This window comes from Ylistrum balloti, unplaced genomic scaffold (assembly GCF_031769215.1).
Source record: "Ylistrum balloti isolate Yb309-2 unplaced genomic scaffold, AGI_CSIRO_Ybal_v1 Utg369762, whole genome shotgun sequence".
Lineage (NCBI taxonomy): Eukaryota > Metazoa > Mollusca > Bivalvia > Pectinida > Pectinidae > Ylistrum > Ylistrum balloti.
The window spans coordinates 66,971-93,369 of record NW_026781960.1 but is presented as its reverse complement, the minus strand read 5'-3'; the positions used below and the strand labels follow the sequence as shown (position 1 = coordinate 93,369).

The window sequence follows — 26,399 nt, the reverse complement described above, 5'->3', positions numbered from 1 at the left end:
TCAAAGCCATAAAAACTCCTCGTTCTTTAAAACTTTGGAGAGCTCCTCATTGAAAGGTTGGTAGATATCTCTGAGAATGTCTCTGGTTTTGTTCAACATTGGTCTGGCCATGACCTTCCGCTTAGTAACGTTTTCACGGACGGGGCTAAGGATACCAAGGACGGCTGTCTCTTGTAGGGATACAGGAGCTGTGGAAATTCAAGAAAATTTTACCTTTACGTTCAAATTCTAATTTTGTCATATCTTGCAATAGATAAATCGACAAATCGACACAAACAAAAAGCCAACCATACGATGGAAATTATGAACAAAATAATTCATAAAGAAGATTTATACGGAATCATTGGAAAAAAATGCAAGGAGAAAAAGACCAGGTTTTCCAGAAGGGTAAGCACTTTCTGCTTCATCGACAACATCCGACATACCAAACTTCGTCAATCCAGGTAAGTGATGTCACGTTCACAATTGAGAGAATCAGGCAAAACTTATGGACATAAAGAGCATCTAACGTCATATTATACAAAAAACTGGAATATACAGTATCCCGATGAAATTACGATACGAACCATGAAAGAGTCCGATAGTCTTCAACAACCTACATCTTACCAGTCATTGTGTCTGAAATAACGGGCAACTTCCCATCGCTCAAGGAAATGGAATTTTGAGAAATGAGATCATGGACCGATTTTTTTATTCTGAAATCAATTAACTGATGCTTTAAGAATCGATAGAGTATATCCTATGTTCATTTCACTATTGTTTTCGTGCCGCAATACAAACATTTATCAAGATTTAGATTCGTATATTCATCATAAGTAGGTAACACATATATAATTTTCAGATAATTTTGTATCCCATCATTTTTGCTACATGTCATTAAAAAGAAGTCACTGGTATTTCAAAATCTAATTACCACATTAGTCTTGATTAATTAAAAAATGTGATATGGAATTATCACATTTTTATCCATGTCGTCTTTTATTTGAATCTTTTGGTTCTTTAAGGATGTCAATGCAACAACGAAATCAGTCTCCAGTCTCTGAATATGTCACCCGCGACCATAATATAATTTCCATGTTAGTCAAAATCACCAAATAAATGTTTATCATCGCTAGTTCTGTAAACATCCGCCCGGTCGTTTTCGTCACTAATGCTTTAATATCACAGATCTAATCTGTTAGTTTATAGAATCAGTCCTTACCTAGACCCAGAAATCTGTAAACTTGATTGATATACTTTGGAATGTACGTTAATTCCGTAACATAACACAGTCCTTACCTAGACCCAGAAATCTGTAAACTTGATTGATATACTTTGGAATGTTGTTGATGTAGTCCTCAAATCGTATGATCAGAAATTGACTCCTTGGGAAAACTTTGAACCATTCATGAAGATACACAATATAAAACCCTATGTGTAGTCGTGCCTGCAAAAAAACAATGGCTTTACATGTCTGACAGAAACCATGAAAACATCCACCATTTAACACACATAGGTGACAGCAATGGTTCTTAACCAACACGCAATCATAACCTAGTACAAACCAATGGTTCTTTAACATCAGGCAATGATAACCAAGTACCAAACAATGGTTCTTAACCAACACGCAATCATAACCTAGTACAAAGCAATGGTTCTTTAACATCAGGCAATGATAACCAAGTACCAAACAATGGTTCTATAACATAAGGTAATCATAACCAAGTACCAAACAATGGTTCTTTAACATCAGGCAATGATAACCAAGTACCAAACAATGGTTCTTTAACATCAGGCAATGATAACCAAGTACCAAACAATGTACCAAACAATGGTTCTTTAACATCAGGCAATGATAACCAAGTACCAAACAATGGTTCTTTAACATCAGGCAATGATAACCAAGTACCAAACAATGGTTCTTAACCAACACGCAATCATAACCTAGTACAAAGCAATGGTTCTTTAACATCAGGCAATGATAACCAAGTACCAAACAATGGTTCTTTAACATAAGGCAATGATAAGCAAGTACCAAACAATGGTTCTTTAACATCAGGCAATGATAACCTAGTACCAAACAATGGTTCTTTAACATAAGGCAATGATAACCAAGTACCAAACAATGGTTCTATAACATAAGGTAATCATAACCAAGTACCAAACAATGGTTCTTTAACATCAGGCAATCATAACCAAGTACCAAACAATGGTTCTTTAACATAAGGCAATGATAAGCAAGTACCAAACAATGGTTCTTTAACATCAGGCAATGATAACCTAGTACCAAACAATGGTTCTTTAACATAAGGCAATGATAACCAAGTACCAAACAATGGTTCTATAACATAAGGTAATCATAACCAAGTACCAAACAATGGTTCTTTAACATCAGGCAATGATAACCAAGTACCAAACAATGGTTCTTTAACATAAGGTAATGATAACAAAGTACCAAACAATGGTTCTATAACATAAGGCAATCATAACCTAGTACAAAACAATGGTTCTTTAACATAAGGTAATCATAACCAAGTACCAAACAATGGTTCTATAACATAAGGCAATCATAACCTAGTACAAAACAATGGTTCTTTAACATAAGGCAATGATAACCAAGTACCAAACAATGGTTCTTTAACATCAGGCAATCATAACCAAGTACCAAACAATGGTTCTTTAACATAAGGCAATCATAACCAAGTACCAAACAATGGTTCTTTAACATCAGGCAATGATAACCAAGTACCAAACAATGGTTCTTTAACATAAGGCAATCATAACCAAGTACCAAACAATGGTTCTATAACATAAGGTAATCATAACCAAGTACCAAACAATGGTTCTTTAACATAAGGTAATCATAACCAAGTACCAAACAATGGTTCTTTAACATCAGGTAATCATAACCAAGTACCAAACAATGGTTCTTTAACATAAGGCAATCATAACCAAGTACCAAACAATGGTTCTATAACATAAGGCAATCATAACCAAGTACCAAACAATGGTTCTATAACATCAGGCAATGATAACCTAGTACCAAACAATGGTTCTATAACATAAGGCAATCATAACCTAGTACAAAACAATGGTTCTATAACATAAGGCAATCATAACCTAGTACAAAACAATGGTTACAATAAAGCTGCCGACTTAAATTAAGTTTAGAAGTTTAGAATGCACTTTTGTTAAATTTCGATGACAGGCAATTAAACGTATATGTCAGCATACATGTCGAAATTGACTTCAAAAGATATGTATATTTACAATGTATTAATTTGAATTCCGATACATGTAGCTTTAAATAACAATACTATGGATAGTATTACATTTTTGTTAAACTGTTGATGAAGACTTCTGTCAAACAGACAGTGACGTAGTGTGTTGCCATGGAGACAGGACGACAGAACACCAAACGACCTTGACACGGCTCTATGGAAGGTTTCGGGAGTACGAACTCTTTTGATGGGCAGAAAGTGGTAATCTGAATATAACCTAAAAAGAAAAAGAAAACATTTTTTTCTCAAACTACGATATGTTGTCCTGTAAAAGAATAGTATTACAAACACATTGAATCTTGGTTGACATGGAAACAAGACCGTTTCTCGACCGTGTCAGTCTTGCATGAAACTAACTAGTTTCGAAAAGCATTGTTGTTGGTCATACGCCACCTTTGTTCGTCATTCCATCACAAAGAATTAATGTAAACAGGTTAAGTGATAAGAAAGTCGTGTAACACTGTTGTTGTGGGTGAGTGGGGGGTGGGTGTTGTTAACCCTACCTCTCTATAGGGTCACGTAGGAGCACGATAAACTTGGTGTTCGGGTTGATATGGTGAATAAGATGTGGAGTAAGTATCCCTGGATCCTTCAGACCGTCATTTTGTGGGATGTCTGTCCAACCACGGAAATCCCAAAAATCCATCGGCGATCCATCTCCTTCAAACCAGAGTATATAGTGGTAATTGGAAATCATAAACAAATAGAAAATACATGAGTATATCTAATTTCATCTATTTCATCATTTTACTGGAATTTAATACTACGTCTGGTGTTCCACCAATTATTGTTTATCTTAACCATGAAATTGATAACAGTGTTGCTCATTTGTCAATTGCATGCCCATAACGAATGACTATAGATACAGTTTCTGATGTCATGATACCCTAGTAATATCGATCCATGATTGGCTATCCTTACCTGTGATGACGTCATGATAGGCTAAAAATACATTTTATGATGTCATGATACCGTAGTGATACCGATCCATGATTGACTTTCATACCTGTGATGACGTCATGATAGGCTATCCATACATTTTCTAATGTCATCATACCGTAGAGATATCGATCCATGATTGGCTATCCTTACCTGTGATGACGTCATGATAGGTTATAGATACATTCTTTGATGTCATGATACCCCTACCAATTTTGATCGATGTTTGGCTAACCTTACCTGTGATGACGTCATGAAAACCCGAGTCGTCTACTGTCCCCGCTATAGTGGCAGCCGCTTCTTGGAAGAAATGTACGTAATACGCAAAGTCTCTGCGTGGAACTGTTTTTTGGAGATCCAGCCCTTCAAACATAAATATTAAAAAAGATATTATTTGTGATAAAGGAAGCCTTCCACTGATACCCGCCAACATCTATCCCATGTTTCGTTGTTTCGAATCGGAGGCGTTTTATACTTCTCAGTGAAAGGAAGGCGTTAGATAGTCCGAAGTTTTCGTTCTCATTTACAATCACCATCACAATGAAATCATAATGTACAGGTAACAGGAGAGGTAAGAGGAGGACGGGGTCTTACCGTAACGTTTCCATGCCCACCAGAACGTTTCCTTCCCGATGTAACCTTGGTTACCTTCCACGTGAGGATGACGGACAAGCCTATAGAATAAGTCTGTGGTACCAGATTTGTCAACTCCTATCAGCTGAAAGTACGGGATACATTGAACTGGACTAGCGGACTCCTTCCAGCATGGATTTTTATAGTTGGACAGGAAATTAGGTCTAGCCTGAAAAAAGACGTAGTAAAGGGCGATTATGTGTAAACATTTTTTCTCTTTTACCTTTATCTTATGTAACTGTCGATAAATGAAAAAGAGAAGTTAATTGTAAAAAATAATTTATGTGTCAATCAAATAAAACGATATAAATCCGAGTCTTCCCTCACACAATATAGAGTAATAACTTACGTAAGTCCGTAATTCGCGAAAATATAACGTTCCAAAAAAGATATTTGTGACTCTAAAGCATTTAGTATTTGTAGCTGAAATCTTGTATATTCTTGTAAAACCGTTCATAGTAGAACAGATGATAGTCATTAAGTAACCCATTGGTTTATATCCTCGAACAGCATCTGCCATCTTGCCTTTGAATTCCAATAATTTATATCCAAGAAATGCTGAAATATGACGCAAGTTATACCTACTACGTCACACAGCAGATCCTGGTGCTCCGTGGTGACGTCACACGAATACTTCCGAACTGTCCCATTCTGGATCGGTATCGTTGATGACGTATCTACATCATAAGTTGTTTCATTCCAATTTGTTATTATGGTCGATTTAAGGAGAATACTCAAACGTCGAACATCTTTTGGTGTGACGTCATAACTTGTGTCAGTGATGACGTAATATCCCAAAGCGGCTATGAACATGTAAATCACAGCTACGACCAGCAGAATGAGTTTTCTTTTACGGCTACAAGAGAAGAGCAATCCGGAAAATTAGAAATGCTGGAATTTCCTATTCCGCTTTTGATGGTAGGTAGATTGGAGTAGGGTGAAGTATGTGCTGTGTTCTGTGAAACACTTTACATAATATATTACGTTACTGAGAGGGATTTGACACTCACCAAGGATAGAAAAGATTGAATATCTGCATGCATTTTTATCATTATCTGCGATAAATTCATGTTTTGTACCAGTATATTAAATATCCCATTATATCACAGTATTACTTTGTTTCTTTACAAAACTAGTCTTGAAAGTTGAGTATCAGACTTAATCTGGTGCAGTGATACGAGGTTAGCAGAATCTGAGGACCCCTTCAAGTGTAATAAACATGCGGAAAACACTTATATCTTCATAAAAGGATTGAGAGCTTCAGCAAGTCTACAAACTTTGTTCATATCTACCTGTACGTACATGGTATTCACCAACCCTGCCATTCGATCTGACATTGTTGTGGGTACATGTATGACTCCATGTTCTCCTGTAGAGCTCTTGTGAGACTACGGAATGCTATCCCGTCCCGGTATTTGTGTAAACATACACACACGGGCCAAATATACTGGCTACTTTCTGTTTATCGTTTTTCTATCCACTTCCTGTTTACCGCCATCTTTGCAGAACTGTAACACACACACCTGTGACCGCATTACACCTGTATATGTGTACGTGTCATCGCTTTGTTCCCGTCGCCCATATATGTGTTCACCGGGTTTTCAATATAATCTCGACTTCCGCACTCGTTCACGGTAGAGTAACAGCTAGATTAGCGGGTTTTAATCTCTCAATACAACGAAATATACCATAAAGGGCCTATTATCTTGCTGCTCCTCAGTTGAGATATTGTCCGTCGGAATTCTTTCCCAATTTGATAGTGTACTTTCTAAACTTGGCGTAGTATTCAGCATTCCACAATTACACGTAACAGACTCTCATTACGGCAGGTCAGAAATTAACGAACTAAATATTTTATCTAAATCCTACATTTACTTCCTTTGATATTTTCATATCATATTTGTTGTTTCGTAATTTGTATATGAACCGGTTACGCTATATTGTTTTAATGTTAATTTTATGAGATTATATTTATCATTTAAACACAAAAAAATCATCGATAATAGCAAGGTGCGCTCCCCACTAAATGTCCCCTGTTCCTTAAATAGGTATGATTACTATCACGTTTCCATCTTATTTAAAAACTAATTTTTATTCAGAAACTATATATATTGTATTCTCTAGTATCCATATATATTAAAACTATAGATTTACATGTACATGTTGAATATAACGTACACGAATGTATATGTATAGAGTCGGTTTAATGTAAATATAAAATGTTAAAAATTCTCATTTCAATCTAACGTGACTAGTTGTACAATTTATACCCAAATAGTGTGCTGTATAAGTGCGACATTTGAATGCAGTTCATTATAATTGTTGATATTGTGCTGTTGTTTAACTGCTGAGGGGAAATCCATTTATGTCTTCAGAGTAAATACAATAACTCTCAACAGTGTGTTCAACGGTTGGTATTTTTACAAATTTTAACCCTGCTACATAATAAAAGATTTGAAGTTTGAAATTTTGACTTTGTATAATAAAACGTGAAATATAATATTTGTATCCAGATCTGTCATTCATATCGCCTCTTAATGCTAGATTCGTACTATATAGAATGGCTTTGTCCGCAACTTTCATATCGTTTTTGTCAGTTTTTTTTACAATATATATGTTAAACTTTGTGACACACTTACGAATCTACACCAGGAATACTTTCATCTCCGTCGTTTCAATTCTGTAATAATCTATCTTTCATTACTGAAGAAAGTTCAGTTTGATACTTAAAACGCACCTTATAAATGGCAAAATAAACATTTCTTTGTTAAACACGATGGATATAACTCTGATTTTTTTTTGTCACCAGGCTATCTTTTACATCTTGTGTTTTTTAATTGTGTGTCTACATAGTTTTGTATTTATGATCGAGAGAAATCTTATTCACTGTGCATGTCCTAACCATCTTATCGATGTTTATCGCGTATAGTTCGTAATATCCATAAGAAAAAAATATATATAAACTTCAGACTTGTTTCCCGATCTTCTATCGGTATTATAGTATTGTATTGTACCTTTTAAAGTGTAACCGAAATCACACTATCTTGTTAAAGTATTACCAAAACATTTTAGGAGTTACTTCCCTTTGAATGACAATTATTTGGTTCTTATTGTATCTAACACTAAATTATTCAAATGTGCTATTCACGTGTTGATTTTAAGTCCCCAAAGTTTGCCGTAACCTGCATGCCTCGTTTTAATTCGTTCGAATTGTGTTACGGTTCAGAATATAGTTGACGCTGTTCTAAACTGAATTGTCTGATATATGGGGCTGCTGAAACTTACCGTCTTCATTCGACTTTTCTTCCGATCACTTTGGAGTTTCCTCAGTAGCCTCTTAGACTTCAAAATTTAGGTTCTTTGCATCACTGACGAGTCCTAGAAGGACGAAACAGCTGTACGATGCAATTTAAGGCATTGGTTTGGCTATACCGTATCTAGCTCAAAATTATGAAAAGGTGTCTTTTGTATAATCTTCAATATACATAATGTTCAGTTAACAAATCTATATCGGTTTTAGAGAAGCAGAATTATTATAGATGTATTTACATTTTTTTTTTATTTAACTGCAATTTTCATACAAATTTACAGAGCCTGGGAAAATAAATAAACAGAAAAACAGAGAAAAAAAACAAAAGTGCAAACACAAAATTACACAAAAAAACCTTTTATATGTGCTATATCCTAACAATTTCAAATTCTACAAAACTATGAGAAAATATCTGAATACACCCTTTGTCTGTTTCAATGCTTATAATGTTAAAATTTTAGGTGTACCTTTTCCCGTGTATTTGATATATCGCTTCACGTTTATTTATACCAACGGGTTATACCCAAACTACGTTTGCCAGCTTGACGTTGTTGTACATTGACAAATTAAGATATGTACATACGCGCATGTACCCTCATTAGACAAGGCTATCCTCAGACATCCTAAACTAATGGGATGGATACATTGCAACGAAAGCTGTAAAATTGTGAAATAGTAATAATTATTTTAAAACGTGTCTTCAATATTATCCAATTATGACATGAAACATGATGTATATATATTTATAAACCTTGAGTAACTGTAGCGACACATCCAGATTCCACGGTTCCTGATTCGTCCTGTTATTGTTCTAGGTAACCTGAGAAACGGGCCGCCATATGGTGTCCTGGCTGTGTCCTTAGACAAGTCACCTTACTCTAATCACTCTTGATTTCATGCGACGGGCCTCCCATAGACACATCACTTAATGTAGAAACCAGCTACATGTACTTAAACGAGACCTCAACTAAAAATAACTGTTGACTCGGCAATAATGATAACATACAAACGAATTAATACTAGATAAAACGTTTAGTGGTCATGTGATTTACGACAGTTTTGTAGAAAGGAAATAGATTTTATACGGAAACCTTACGACTAATTAGTACATGAATTCCATATTGGAATCGAGCCATCAGAATATCTGCTTGAATTCCATCGATTACCTCCCTTTGTTCACACCCAATACTTGCATTAACGGTGGTATTTATTTTGGTTGTCACTTCATCAGAGGTACGAGGTGCTACAAATACACTGGACAGATTCAATCTAAAATCTAGTTCCAGCTATGAATGGTCAACTGAAACTGAACTCTTTCGGTCATTGTCACAACTGTCACCAAATCCGTCATGGTCAGTGATTTTATGGGTTAGCCCGGTCAAATCCTGTTAAACTGGACGACCTGACCATTCAGCGTGTGGGTGTGGTACTTCATTCCTTGGTCATCGTCTGTGGTTTTCAATAGCCGTTTGTACGACTGACCCTTGGCAGTATCGATGACCACGGGAAATATGTGTCTATTATATTCAGTAAATGTTGATGACAGTGTCCGGACGTGCCTGTCCCGACAAACACCACACCGCGGGGTATATGTTGTATAGATAAAAACTGGTATCACAGGCGTTAGTTTCTCTTTAATTACATTAAATCGCATAATCTGACCCACATGAGACGCATTTGGTCACATGACCCCATTAATCCCTGTCCTATACAATCGGGTTCCTTGATTCACCATTGTTAAACATCCTCAAGGAGTTACGTCCTTTTCAATGTTTGCTTATCCTGTACGTAATGTTATCAAATATGTTGAAATTTACCGTGTTACAGGATATTTTTCGATCTGTTTAAGTCACTGTTTGCTGGTAATGACAATATTATCTCTCAAAAGTGTGGTAAATCAACTCTGTTTAAACATACGTCGGACAATATCATATGGGTCTCACGAGATTCAAAATGAACCGATTTTTTTAATGAGACCATGATCTACTAGCTCAAAAGCCACAAATTTATTACCGCTAGTGTCAGAAAAAATCAAAACGCTGCCATTACCGCGTTTAAAAGAATAGAGAATATTCAAATGAACAGAATTGATGATATCGGCATGTTCAAAAACTTCATATAACGATTTGCCTGTCATATTGATATATATGGATAACTTTCATCAAGCTGACAGCGATAAAATCAATCGGGGACAACACTATTTACTTTATACAATAAAAATATCTTGTTCGTTTTGTAATGTTGTCTGTAGACAAAGTGGACAATCTTACAATCAAGTGCAGTTTCTTTCTTTGCTTTCTAAGCAACCACTCCGAAATGTCCACTTAAGTCCACAACTGCTCCAGACTCTGGGAACATCATTAACATGAAAATTCTTCGCGCTGAACAAATTGGAACAAAATCCACAACAAGGTTTCAAAATATCTTATTTTAGAATCTGCTTTTACAAAGAAGCACGGGCTTCATATCAATACGATATTTAAGATATAATTTGACAGAAATTTAAACATTCACCTAATAAGTTGACCAATCCTTGGGTGAGCCCGCGAAATTTGGGGTTATTAAGGAATAGACGTAAACACAAAAACATCGCCATGCATTGTAAACACTAACCGCACAATTTATAATTAGCCACTTGTGCACCAGGGAAAGTATTATATATCGGAAGTAAAAGTATCGATAGCTTACAGCCTGGATTTTCTCAGCTGTTTATTGTTGATTGAGAAAATTAAAAGGCACCCGTTGAAGTATTTGAATATCCAATATCGTATTCAACAATAGTCTGTCCCATTGTTATATTTGTGATGGCTATATAACCAGGATTTAACCTATTTGATTGACAAACTATGTATAACTTGAATAATTTGTGCTAAGCGTCTTAAGTCGTAAAAGGCTGGGCGCACTGAAGAATGTCACTGAACACAACGTTTGACATTGAAAACAGGACACGATTCAGTGGGTTTGTAGGGTGCTAACCACGTGACATAGACCCCCCTGAGGGTTTCTATTTTTGTCCAGGTATATAAGGCGAAAATCTTACTTGTCACACGTCATTCCGTACCCAGCAGATCAGGATAGACCAAGGTACGGCGTAATAGATCGTGACGTTTAACGAGGCCGACTGGGGCGGGGTGGGTGTGAATGTTAAACCAATGTAAAACACGTCAATAAGAATTAATGAACTTCTTATTTGATCGTGATGAAACTTTTAGTGTCATGAAGTACACTGGGTAGATTGTTATCACAACAATTTTTTTCTGATAAATATAATTGTATGATTCATGATTCTTTTCGACTTTTTCAGTAAATGAATTTATTAAGGCTAAAATATGGTATATTTTGAAAACATGTATGAGGTATGAAAAGGGAATGCGAAGTTGATGTGTTTTCGAATGTTTTATTCTGTATTTGGATAAATGAAAAAAAAAACAGCTTTACAAAACGATTCATTAAAGAGTACACAATTAGCTATCATTAACTATATACCCTATAAAATATCACACCATATACTTACAAGTATATCGTTCACACTCAAAATCTGTTGAAAAACAACAGATGTCTTATCGTTCGAATGACAACGCACCAAAGTTTGGGATAAGGTAAGAAATCCAAAGACTCACATCTCAATAGATTGTACAACAGAAACATAATTTAGTGTATAGCACTTTAAATACATATTAAAATATGATAGAGACAGAAAATGAATTAACCTGCATCATATACTTGTTTCACACTTCTAGGATTTGCCAGCTGGTGCTACATGCCACGGAGACCAGTGAAATTCATTTGTGATTGTTGTATTGCGGGGAGATGCACGTCACCAAACTTTTCATTGTACAGGTAGAAAATGCCTAATACATATAAGTATTCATTGTAGTATAGTGTCAAGGATGGGTTTCACTTTTAACAAAAAAAAAGCTTTAATGAAACTTATGATTAAACATCACATTATCTTGTAAGCCTTCCTTCTGTCTGCATCCCTTCCGTTTTCACTAACGTTTTGCAATGATATTGAAAGTTTGTTTATAATTTATTCAAAGTAGAAATAAAAACTCTCTCTTTGTTGATTTATAAGTCAGCATTTATCATGTGTTTGAGATAAGTGATTGTTTTGCCTTTCTAAACTGTACCGTAAACAGGAATATGATATAAATTACAGCAGATATAAAATAAAAACAAGAATATATTAAAAGGAAGGCTTTTGATTGAATCCTTCGTTTAAATCTAGTTTCTGACAAAAATCCTATTTATCATGCCTTGGCCATATGTCACAACTAAATGTAATGAAGATCATCAGAAGTGTACGTGTGACACTGTGATACAATTACACACTGTAGTGTGTACAGCTGTTTCGGATTCAAAACATGTTCAAAAGATGAATTCAGAAATTTTATTTCAATCGATTAGTTTCATCAGATATCTGTACAGGTTAAAAAAATCAGTATGTAATATAAAAATATATCAGTTTTGACATCGATAGTCTTAGATATCTGACGATGTTAAATGATATTAAAACAAACCGGAAGTTTGTCTCTATGAACGACAACCATGGTGTACATGTCCTGTTCTCAAGGCGAGAACTAGGGAAATAACAACATAGTAACCAGGGATACACATATTACAATATAAAGCTAGTAGTAAATTCTATAAAAAGATATCATATTAGCCATGAATTCGATATTAGATGGGACACAAGTATCAGTATTTCAAACAATTATGTCTTGTCACTTCATTCATACCGACATTTTAATGTTGTTATGAGGTCGATATTCCATAATTTGATATCATAATGATACAAAATAAGGATATATATTGAGAAAAATTCAGTTTTCCTTTCAAATCATCTACATTTTCCATTCAGTGTATAGCTAAATCTATTTTACGATGCAGTTTATCGATTGGCTCTATTGTAATAAGTTTGTATTAAAGGTGCTGTTTACTTCTGTGTGTCTTCTGTACGATCTTAGATTTCTTTCGTCATTTGACTTCGACATGCATGTCGTTCAGGAAAGACAATCTTCGGTAAGCCCATAAATTCTGCACATTTGCAATATATTTGTTTGTTTGTTTTTTTTTTTTTATTGTCAATCTGTTTGGAATCTGTTTAAAATGTATTCAAATACTTATTGGACATTTCGAATTTTCGGTATTCTTTGCTGTGTACAATGTACTATTAAATAATGGTTTATCTCTCGCCATTGTGTTAAGGACATATGCGTTCCCACCAGGTCCCCGCGCATTTTAGTGACCTTTAAATAATAGGAGCTATAGACAGGGCGTGATATATTACTGATCAAATGTATGTCGGGTTTTGTTAGCCACGATGAATAGAGGTGTCCAACTTTACAAATCTACATCTTTATGGTAATGCTCCTTAGACACGACAATCCTATGGTCGCATTAACATTCCAAAATCTAGTCAGGTATCTGTAGAATTGTACAGCAGAAAACCATAGGCAAGTAGATACTTCGCTGACTTGTTCGACAGTATATTGGTAATAAAAATACGGTTAACAACGCCGAAATTTATATATACGGTAAGTCATATTTAAATGGAGAGGGCCGCTGTCGTTCGGATACACAAAGTTCTATTCACTTTTTCAGGTATCCAAAGATACCTAATACTAATTATACAATTGTAAGAAACAGCCATATGTCCCAAAGTACAGTATATTTTTATTTTTATAGACTATGATAGCTAAAGATTACTATACTAACAACGACTAAACCATATTAAAGAATATTTATAGCATGAGCTGAATACTGAGCAATACTCAGAGAAACCAATGATTGCTACTGTGAACAAGGGCTATTTTACGTCATTATTGTTGATATCAGTGATAGATCTATCGATAGAGTTGATGATCCAGAAAGCATCACGTGCATTTTATCAGCCAAATTTTATCTATAGATTGTATCAATTTCTTGTTTAAGTTTTCGTAACGGACTCAAAACGTTATGTTAATAGAAAAATACTGTAATACTGAAATTACATTAATCAAGTTTGAAACACGAATAAAGAGATTATGGAATGATAAAAACATTATACAGCCCTAGTGTAATGTGGTTACCAGGGATTCATGGAGGTATATTCAGAAAGCATTCATTGTATTTCTTTTGTTTCATAAGTTTAACTTTTTTATGCACTTTTCTGGGTGATGTTTGTGCAGATATGTATATAATGTAAACTATATTACAGAAAATAATGTCCCTTAAACTGAATTATTTCGTAATTTCAGACAACCATACACTTCTATCATTTTCCCTTACACACTCTATTCATGATAATAAAATACTAAACAAGAAACAACAAGATTTACAAATGTTATAAAACAACAAGACTAAAATAACATGTCTACACAATCACAATCCAAAGATGCTTTAATTGATGAATTTGATGCAAAACTAGAGCTTACGTATAAATGCGTCGATCGCAAGACAATAACACATTTGAAAACTAGAATAATATAACACGGGACGAAAAAATATCAATACATTAAAATAAAGCTGTGCAATAAAAAGGCGATCCCATGCTGAGTAAACATGTGTAACAACGAATGATCACCTTTTTATATCGTGTGTCTAGTCTACATTCTGTAATAGGTAGCTACCTGGTGTGTCATCCGGACCGTATCACAATAGACGGGTAGGGTGGGAGATGTGTAACAAGTAGGCCAGTTCTGAAGACCTTTTCACTGACACACGTCAACGCCCTTCATAAGACGCAACCTGTCGTACAATACAGCCAAGGAGTAGCCTGTAGTATCGACTATTTATTTAACCAGCAATTGTATCATCAGATTAAAGACGTAGGTTTATAGTTACGTAGTGCCAGCATTTACACAACACACTTCCCCTCCTTGTTTTCTGTAAGTCTACCGATTACTGTTAAGTTTAAGGGATTCCGACTTAATATTGGTGGGTACATCTAAGCAGGTAATATCTTTATCCAAGGTACAATAAAAGAATATATTATTTATTATACATACAGAAATCAAACGCCATCTTGAAAATTGTATGTTTGTGTTTACAGAACATGATTACGTTTTTGACGTTGTCTTTTCCTTATAAAGATACTATCGCTTTTAGGGCCATGGTCTCCTTTTTCCCAAGTCAAGTATCATTCTTCCTTATCGGTTCTCATTTTGATACCAACAGCCTGAATAACGTAACAAGTTTGAAATATATCAATATTGTGATGGCAACATGTTTTAGAATATCACACACGTATTGAACTATTTTAATAAGATATTTTATACATCAAAGAATTCCATATAATGAATGTTCTGTCTTATTAGTTTGTAAATTTTTAGAACGAGAATAGCGCCTTTCAATACAAATTCAGAATTTGATGCCATATAGCCAAGAAATGAAATTAACATCATCAAACAACTGTTTCATCCTTCTAGGACTCGTCAGTGATGCTACATCATACAGCTGTTTCGTCCTTCTTGGACTCGTCAGTGATGCTACATCATACAGCTGTTTCGTCCTTCTAGGACTCGTCAGTGATGCTACATCATACAGCTGTTCCATCCTTCTAGGACTTGTCAGTGATGTGACATCATACAGCTGTTTCGTCCTTCTTGGACTCGTCAGTGATGCTACATCATACAGCTGTTTCGTCCTTCTAGGACTCGTCAGTGATGCTACATCATACAGCTGTTCCATCCTTCTAGGACTTGTCAGTGATGTGACATCATACAGCTGTTTCATCCTTCTAGGACTTGTCAGTGATGCTACATCATACAGCTGTTTCATCCTCCTAGGGCTCGTCAGTGATGTTACATCATACAGCTTTTCCATCCTTCTAGGACTCGTCAGTGATGTTACATCATACAGCTGTTTCATCCTTCTAGAACTCGTCAGTGATGCTACATCATACAGCTGTGTCGTCCTTCTAGGACTCGTCAGTGATGCTACATCATACAGCTGTTTCGTCCTTCTAGGACTTGTCACTGATGCTACATCATACAGCTGTTTCGTCCTTCTGGGACTCGTCAGTGATGTTACATCTACAGCTGTTTCGTTATTCTAGGTAATAGCGTTGCAACATTGGTTTGAAATAAGTCGAAATCAATGTCAAAACATAATTGGAGATGTTAGCACCCACATATCAATCAAATTTCATCGTTTTAATAAGCGAAATATCTTCTTGTACATATGTATATTGTGAAGCGTGTCGCAATACAAATGAATTAAAACACGGATTGTAAGTTACGACAAATCTCGTGGACTAGAATCCACCACCATTGTACTCCTGTCAATACAAATTACTTATTAGATTCAGTATGCCTGATAAAGTTAGATATTTACACGTATTGACTCACGTGTCTTTTTATCTTAATAATGATCGTTTACATATATATATATATATATATATATATATATACATATATAAATTCGTGATGCATTTGTCTCGACAAAGGGTTGATCGAACGATATATAGGATTGGATTTGTCAAATACTGTTTGTGTTATATTCCTAGTGTCGAAACGTAGAGGTCTGAACGGGAAAATGAAGCATGTTAGCAACACAGATCTGCAAAATGCGAAACAGGCGTTGACAAACATGTCACTGTTTTCATATCAAGTAAATCAATACCATTAAAACGGCATTTATCTATCGAATTTTGTCTTATGTATATTTAGTATCGACCATACAGATATAAGATGGAATAAGTAGATATATAAACATGATCAATTAACAGTATGATATATAGGTACATGTATGTACACAATATCCCACGGTCACCAAGGTGATCATTTTCTCCCGAATATTATTTTACACGCGAAAATACTATAATAGTACTTCGGTCCTTTTATGGGATGCCATTCATTGTTCCATGAGGTCGATTTAGCCCAGTTGTTTTGTATAAGAACCAGCCCATACTAAATCGGCTTCTTGATAATCAGCTGACCTACTTATAGTACATTCCAGACCAATAAGGGGGAGTGTAGGTATTGTGTTGATATATCATGACCAGGAGTCATACTCTATTTGAATTTAGGGCAGTGTCAACAAACTGTAAAAATGTCTTTTTGTTGTCCTAATTGCTTAACAATGCTACTAAAAATAGTTTGGAAATTCGAAGGGAATATGACAGGATGTCACAAGTATTGATTGCCATCTTTGCATCTTCAGGAAGGCGTTCAACAATCGACTTGATTTTACTTGCACGTTTTCACGTGTTAAAATTAAGGTCACGATTGACAAGTAATGTTGTGGAGGAGTGAAAATTGTTCTGTGTTTAGTTCCTCGGCTGCAAGTTTGTTTGAGGTGACTAACTTTTGGTACCCTGTAGAAATTAGACATTTTGTAGGAATTGAACATTTGTATTCGTTCACGGTCAAATCTGCCATAAACTTTCCTGTTTTTAAAGATGAATATGTTTTTTAACTACGACTTCATTGACTAAAAAGGAAGGAAAACACTGATTCCCCTCGCACTCAAATTACTCCCCCTATGCCGGATAGCGTATGTATATACAAACGGTCTATAATATGAGTTCACGTGGACTATGTGTTTCAACGAGATATAATCTGTATTGCTGTTCAAGGGTAATAAATTCACACTATATGTATATTGGTAAATCATCAAGGTGTGATTAGAATTTCATTTGAGAGTAAAATCGATCTGGTATATTCATGTATGAATTTCTACGCATGGCAAAATTAAGCTTTCTAATCGAGGTAGACTAGTGAGGCAACTACAAGTGCAGAAAAATAGTAAACAGACGTTCGGAAGTTTTCGAAATTGTGTTAAATTTATACAAGTGTTACTCTTGAAATCCACCAAAATGTAAATTCGTTATTTAACAACACTAAACCTGAAACATTGAAAACATAAGTGAGAAAATTTGAGGTAAAAGATGAGATCATTTAGAAGAATAATATCATGACGTCATTATCGTGTTCCTTTCAGTGAAATTTTAGAACGAAAATCACGAGAGAGTAAGCCTCATATTTCCTGGTATGTAACAGATAGGGTAAAAATTCAAGCAATATGTAGTCCGATACGAACTTGAAACACGACACATTCTGGGTGTTGTCGTGGTCGGCAATATCACATTATTAATAAACGGTTCTTTCAAAGGACCATTCTTCATAACAATGAACAATATTGTTCTGTACAGGAGCTATCATTATAATTCATATGCATTAAAAACGGCTTTTATCGCTGCATGAGCTGTGCCTGCTTTTTGGGATGATATTACACTGAATTAAACAAAATGTTTACACTGAAAATTTGAAGAAAAAAGGGTTTATTAATACTGAACTTTCCCTCTGGCGTTGAAATATTTCTCGTTACTTATCTTTTTTCTATATTGACACTTTATATTGTGTATTCAAAGTCTATCACGCATGGCAGGTTAGAATCTGATACACAGATGAACATTTGGAGGACTCAGTTCTTTTCAAATTCTTTTATGTATGTAACTTGTACATTAATAATGTGTAATGGAAAATGAACAGAGAGTAGCATGTCTCTAACCGTGAAATTCATTCTCAATATCGTAACATTATTATACATATATATTCATACTTCAAAATCCATACCTTGCTTTAAAAAATATTTTATCTTTTAAGTTTCTTGGTTTTTTTTATTATTATTATCGTTGATTTCAGAAGTACTATTTATCCACCACGAAATCCAGTACGTACGACATCAATAAAGATAACATAACTGGAAAAAATGTATATGGGAAATTATATACTGAAAACCTGCATTGACTGGCGACTACTTGTATAGGGAAACCACTCATGGCACGGTATTGAGGTTTTATTTTATGTTAAAATGATAGTGAAATGATGGTTTCCTTACAACATGTAGGATCACATTGTCATCGGTGCGGAAGAATGCTTTATTGTTCGACGCTCTTACCGAAAGAAAATTCAGATCGACTACAGACATAACCCGAATAAAAAGCCTTTCTGTCCTGAGTAATTCTATACTCCATTATCATACCTTTACTTACCTCGTCCCCTATACACATCCACAAACCCTCTTCACCCAGTTACTTACCTCGTCCCCTATACACATCCACAAACCCTCTTCACCCAGTTACTTACCTCGTCCTCTATACACATTGACAAACCCTCTTCACCCAGTTACTTACCTCGTCCCCTATACACATCCACAAACCCTCTTCACCCAGTTACTTACCTCGTCCCCTATACACATCCACAAACCCTCTTCACCCAGTTACTTACCTCGTCCCCTATACACATCCACAAACCCTCTTCACCCAGTTACTTACCTCGTCCCCTATACACACCCACAAACCCTCTTCACCCAGTCACCCAGTTACTTACCTCGTCCCCTATACACATCCACAAACCCTCTTCACCCAGTTACTTACCTCGTCCCCTATACACACCCACAAACCCTCTTCACCCAGTTACTTACCTCGTCCCCTATACACATTGACAAACCCTCTTCACCCAGTTACTTACCTCGTCCCCTATACACATCCACAAACCCTCTTCACCCAGTTACTTACCTCGTCCCCTATACACATCCACAAACCCTCTTCACCCAGTTACTTACCTCGTCCCCTATACACATCGACAAACCCTCTTCACCCAGTTACTTACCTCGTCCCCTATACACATTGACAAACCCTCTTCACCCAGTTACTTACCTCGTCCCCTATACACACCCACAAACCCTCTTCACCCAGTTACTTACCTCGTCCTCTATACACATTGACAAACCCTCTTCACCCAGTTACTTACCTCGTCCCCTATACACACCCACAAACCCTCTTCACCCAGTTACTTACCTCGTCCCCTATACACATTGACAAACCCTCTTCACCCAGTTACTTACCTTCACATCCACAAACCCTCTTCACCCAGTCCCCTATACACACCCACAAACCCTCTTCACCCAGTTACTTACCTCGTCCCCTATACACATTGACAAACCCTCTTCACCCAGTTACTTACCTCGTCCCCTATACACACCCACAAACCCTCTTCACCCAGTTACTTACCTCGTCCCCTATACACACCCACAAACCCTCTTCACCCAGTTACTTACCTCGTCCCCTATACACATCCACAAACCCTCTTCACCCAGTTACTTACCTCGTCCCCTATACACACCCACAAACCCTCTTCACCCAGTTACTTACTTACTTGAGTTTTTTCTCTCTAACTTTTTACTTTCATATTAATTTTGTTTTTAGAATGATCATCCTTAAAACAAGGAATTAAATAAATTTAGATATGACGGAATTGTAAAAGATCGGTGTTTTACATGTTTACTGTTGTTGATGTGTATGTAGTTGAAAAGCTATGGTTTCACTTCGCTGCTTGGTGACGTCTATAATATTAACCGGAGAGGTCGCTGACCCCAAGGGGTCAAACTGGTCATTTTACGGAAATTTTTTTCTCTTTGGTATTACCCAGAAAGTGCTCCATAGGACTAAATGTCCATTATGACTCCCTTGACATAGCAATAACCGCGGATTTTACCTATCATGTGTATTGTCAAGTATTTTCTCGAGTAATTATGACCTTAAACAGATTTGGACAGCTACCACGAGTGATATATATCTTGACATGGCTTATGAACCAGAGTTTATTGTATTAATCTGTGTAGGCACCGGTTTCCGTGCAGAAAAATATTATCCGCTACTTCATGTCTTTTAATGTTTGTAGACTCCTCGGAAATGACAAGATTACACCGTGGATATATACTGAAGTTGTTAAACGACTTCATGTTTCAGCCTTAAGGCGAGTACTAAATGTAACTATTCAGTAACATTCAAAATGATACGGACACACAATTACTAATCCATTTATAGAATTAATTGTTTTGTTTCTGAAGAATGGAAGCAAAAATGGTTCCCCATATATGATTAGCAAATTTCAACTCGGATGTGTTTCACCACCAAGAAAGTCGTAGAACGTAATTAATTGATAGCGTCATAAGTATTATGACATTTGCAGCACAAAATCCTTGTTAAGTGATAACGATAATTCTAATGATAGAAATATATTTTCAGTGCATCTAAGTTAAAATAAAAAGAAACGAGAACTTTACAATGCAGTGCATTAGTTTGTAGGCCAGCACACAGAAGAACTGACAAAAAGACATGCGCGACAAGAAGATATGATTTTATTAGATGTGTTTAAAACTTGAAAGGTTTGTTATTTACTTTGTTTACTTTATGTTATACTATTTGAAAGTTCCTTAAGTAATCGGCTTTCAGTTTGCATTGCTTTACTCTCAAATTATGTCAACCTTTACTTTACGGACTTTAAACTACTTTGACGCTAACCACAAACTTATCGGTGCAGTAATACGTTATTTTTAAAACTATGTTTCACTTTTAAACTTCCGTGTAAAGCTGAATTTGACCTTGGCGATGACACTTTTTGCACTGTATTTTTCACAACATGTGTAAAAAAAGAAAATCGCACAGCATTTTAATCGTTTTCGGAGTGCTAAGTCACGGGCACCATCTGCCCAATACGTCAACATATTTCCACAATAAGCCTGAAATGATACGACCCACCCAAACACTTTCAACTATTATACGCCCTGTATTAAATATATAACCGTGATTTACTGCAGATTTACAGTGTCAAACGCCCTGAAATATATTGGTGTGACAAGCTACGTGATGCAGAACGATATCTTGCGATAAGATTTGAAATCGAGGTCTAATTGTATAAAGTGTCAACATTGGATATCATTATTGATGAAACTGCTTCTCTTTCTAAATACAACTGAATATAGGTATGAAGCTGAAAGAACCCGTGTACAGATCCATTATAATACGTGTAGTTACATGACAAAAAGGGATATTTAAGATTTTTAATATAAATTTATAGTACCGAGATAAGGCCAGTGATTTGTTAACCTGTCGGTCACATCATTAATTAAGATTGAATTAAACGGTTGATTAAGAAAAGTTTATCTTCTGTGATTTATCATGGAGGACATAAGGAAACCCCCTCCGGAATTTGAATTTATAACCATTAAACACTTTTAACCGAGTTCATCTTATGCATTTGTATTGTGTTATGTGATGTAATAAACTTAATATTGAATGAAACAAAGTTTATATTAACTATCGAATAATTCTAACCGAGTAATACATAAATTACCCGGATATAAGGACATATCCCTCCCGACCTCGTGTTTGACCCTCAAATTACCCGGATATAAGGACATATCCCTTCCGACCTCGTGTTTAACCCTCAAATGATTTTGACTGGGTAACACCCAAATTACCGGATATAAGTACATCTCCCTCCCGACCTCGTGTTTAACCATCAAATGATTTTAACCGAGTAACACATAATTTACCCGGACATAAGTTCATCTCCCTTCCGACCTCGTGTTTAACCATCAAATGATTTTAACCGAGTAACACATAATTTACCCGGACATAAGTACATTCTCTCCCGACCTCGTATTTAACCCTCAAATGTCATCAGACGATTAAGAGAAACTAACCTGTAATTAACATAACTTACATACCACTGACAGCAAGTTTTTTTAAACCCCAAACCCAATTATTATCTCCCTAGGTTTTACAATAGGAAAATAAAGGTCTTGTTAACGCAGTCAGTGAAAGTGTCCCTCTTTACCGCCGCTGATATAGATTATCTAATAAAAAGGTCTCGTAAAACATCTTATTCTCTTCAGATCACTGTGATAATGGTATATAATAGTCACAAAGTTCATAATGTTTTAATCCGACATGTTAATTTCCCTAAAAGGATACCAACATGTCATCATAATCATAGGGCAAATATATAAACAAAAGAAAAACAGACACGGAGACTCCTGGGAAAGGACAAGGAGAATAAGACCAGGTCTTCCGGCAGACTACTTCAAAATTGATACTTCATTACTATTTTGATACATGCAAATAATGTACGTTAAAATATAGAATTCGGCAAACACTGATTACCTCCTAGAACTCTCAACCTTTACTTATTTGGTTTAATGATAGTGATATAAGCCTTTCACATCAGCTTAAAGTGACTGTTTGGTTAGACTTACTTTTCCGTGATTTCAGGTGTTGTAATACTTCAAATTACATTACCCGCAAAATAATAGCACGATCTGAGAAAAATGGTTAAAGATCAATAGCTTCAAACTAACACTGGTCGACTCTCGCTGTTGTGTTACCCCCATTTGCTGTTATGATCGGAGATAGCCGAGTTCATCACGTGACCTTCCGGAACCTCATTTTAACCCGCCGCTTTTTTATGATTTGGAAATTCTCGGTTTCACCAAAAACTTGACGCAAGATGGATTAGGAGAAGTTTTCTTAGAAATTCATAAATTAACGTTTGCTTACTGTAAATCCCTTATATTTTGAGTGAGATTTTTGTCTACGTTAATACACGAGATGAGTCATTAGCAAATTCCAATCTCTAACGAATACTTGTTCGAATGTTCCAAGTCTTGCAGGGTTCATGTCTCTAACATTTCATCCTCGAGAATAGCGAAAAATAGAGTTCTCTTAAAAACGACTTAAACAATATTCCAACAATTAAAAGTGTATTTATTCACAAACTGAGACAACAATTACCTTAGGATATCAACTCAAGTGTTAAGTGGTACATTTTGGGCGTAACGCGTCTTTATTTACCACAGAAGTATATTTACGACCAAATAACACCCAGAAATATGTCTACTTCTAAACTTATTACGTATTCAAATTGTAATCAGGGGTCTCGCCTGATCCACACGATCGATTCAATTGTTGTCACTTACCCCTACAAACGGGTGGTTTGGCTAGACTTCTCTACTTTGCGATTAATTCTGGATGTGGTTATAATAATACAAAATGTAACGTTTGAAATAATTCAATATTTTATCCCAAAGTTCAACTCTACTATTGTGTTCAATAATATTTTTCAATTTTCCCATTATGTTGTTTACTGAACAATGCTTACTGCTTTTATGGTTGTAAATATCTGCTAAAGTATTCTGCTTTCACACTCGGGTTTTGTAGAATTAATTGTCAGGCTAGCTCTATATATAAAAACATTACAATAACATTTGTGTAGTTAACTTTGGATGTCACGTGATAATTCATTCGAATTGTGGCAGGGTTCAGAACCCATATACTTGACGTTCTTCTAAAATTATCATCTACAGTCAGACATCGTTATCTCGAATTATCATCTACAGTCAGACATCGTTATCTCGAATTATCATCTACAGTCAGACATCGTTATCTCGAATTATCATCTACAGTCAGACATCGTTATCTCGATCTCATATAACTTGAAGACATAATTTAATTCGAAGCATTTCATCGGTCCCGGCAAAGTTTCACATTTAACTCATGGTCTCTCCGACTTCGAGATAATAGGGTTCGACGGTACATGTTAGAATTACGAAATTCATTTAATTATAGTACACCTCCCCGTCTAGATTTTGACTTTATTTCGATTACTCAATCTTTTGCTCAGTCGCCACTTGGGCTTCACAATCTAGGCCCTTGGCATCATTGACGAGTCCCAGAAGGACAAAGTAGCTGTATGAAACAGTTTAATTCATTGTTTGTCCCTCTCGTATCTAATCCTAAATTTGTATTAAAAGGCGCTATTCACTTGTGTGCCTTTTGTACAATCAATAACTTGTGTTTAATGGAAAATTATGGAAACCATTTGAAATATCTGTTTTTTTCTGACTGATTTTAGTAAGGGTGGAGCATCCTTATGACTGTGTGGTTTTATATCTGGTTCAACAGGTTTTAAAGTATGTATCAGTTAAATTGGTGCCTTATTTATGACACTTTCTTTGTACCTGCATAACATGAGGATGATGTCTGGAATAATTCGCTGATGGAGAATGGGGTTTTGTCTCAGATGAAAGCCAACACTTGGTAGCACTCACTTAGAGTTGGTTTGTTAACAACTTGGATTTTATTCTGCAGATTTCCATGATTGCAGATAAAACACTTTGATATTGAACGTTAAACGTAAGGCATATTCCTCAACTTCAAACGAGTTTTTTATCGTAAATTTCAGTAATATTAGTAACAGTGTCACATTGTTTCGACTCTAAGCTATATTATAGTAATAAGCTCACTGTTTACTTCTATTCTTTATTTCTGCCGCAGAAACTGGTTCACAGCAAAATATAATTCAATATCCTATATTCTTCTCGGTTTCTGATATCTTTAAACAGGTAAATCATCAGAAAGTTTGTAGTAATATGAAAGTTTGGTGTTTGTCATTTTCTCCCTCTTCAGTGGGAATACATGTAAATATATTTCCGAGAAAAGCGAGAAAAGCGTTTAGTGGCAAACTTGGCGTGTGTCTTTGATGAAGCAGAAGACGTTTGTACCCTTCCGAAACACCTGGTCCTGCGTTCCTTGTTATCTCCTTGTAAACTATTTTTTGGTCATATCTTGCCCTCGTTTTATAGATGTTCAGTTTGAATCAAAATGTTGTTGATATATCGATAACTTCTGTCTTGGTATTAGTGTTCCTCTCAAAGATTTGCTTTGTTCTACTATCTGTAATATTAAAGTGATTTCTCCAAGTGTACGATGACCATCTGCTATCCATCGGTTAACAAGACCTGACTTCCGTTTACTGGTTTCTAATATCACTAATCATTATTGATGTCTTACCGAAGTCTTTTTAAAATTAATTTCCCTAGTGATCTACATTTTTTACATCTCTAATTTTACTACCGGAAAACGGGAAAAGATATACTGGAACAGTCTTAGAGTTATTTTTATTGAAGATTAAAAGGAGAAAATATATAGTAAATCCACGATATATGGCGTGTCCTTACGTCAAACCCAAATCATATATATTGTCGCCAGTTTTGTTATCTGTTGGTCATAATGAATTGAATTATTTTGTTAAGATATGATCACCGAATTTAAATGTCCGGTGAAAAATGATTCCAGGGAAGAGTGTAATGTTTAGAGTTGCTGATCTTCATGGCGGTTGTCGTCATTGAAAACGCTTATCCTTCCGGAACCATTCCGGATCCTATTTCAGACCTGGTTCTGCCTTTAAGTATACATGGAAATATTTAATCTCACGACCAATTTTAATATGTGAATGTTTGAATTTCAAAAACTATATATATATAGATAAATGTCAGTAAGATACGAGCGTTAAAAAATCTCACCTGGTACATTTGTAATTAGCAATAGATAATTGTGAACAGTACAGCCCTGCGGTCATTGACACACACCACCGCTTCATCTCAGCGGAGAATCTCCGTTCACGCACCGTAAATCGAGCCCGACCCAT

General features: G+C 35.6%; 1 protein-coding gene across 1 annotated transcript; it reads right to left on the bottom strand.

Annotated features, from left to right (window-relative positions):
* Positions 1 to 26,399, bottom strand: LOC132543696 (carbohydrate sulfotransferase 15-like). Its single transcript, XM_060207215.1, has 8 exons — positions 26,275 to 26,399; positions 5,418 to 5,688; positions 4,794 to 5,001; positions 4,440 to 4,562; positions 3,764 to 3,920; positions 3,312 to 3,477; positions 1,279 to 1,426; positions 1 to 188 (listed from the first exon to the last, which is right to left on the bottom strand). The coding sequence occupies exons 1-8, from the start codon at positions 26,397 to 26,399 to the stop codon at positions 1 to 3; spliced, it is 1,386 nt and encodes a 461-aa protein (XP_060063198.1).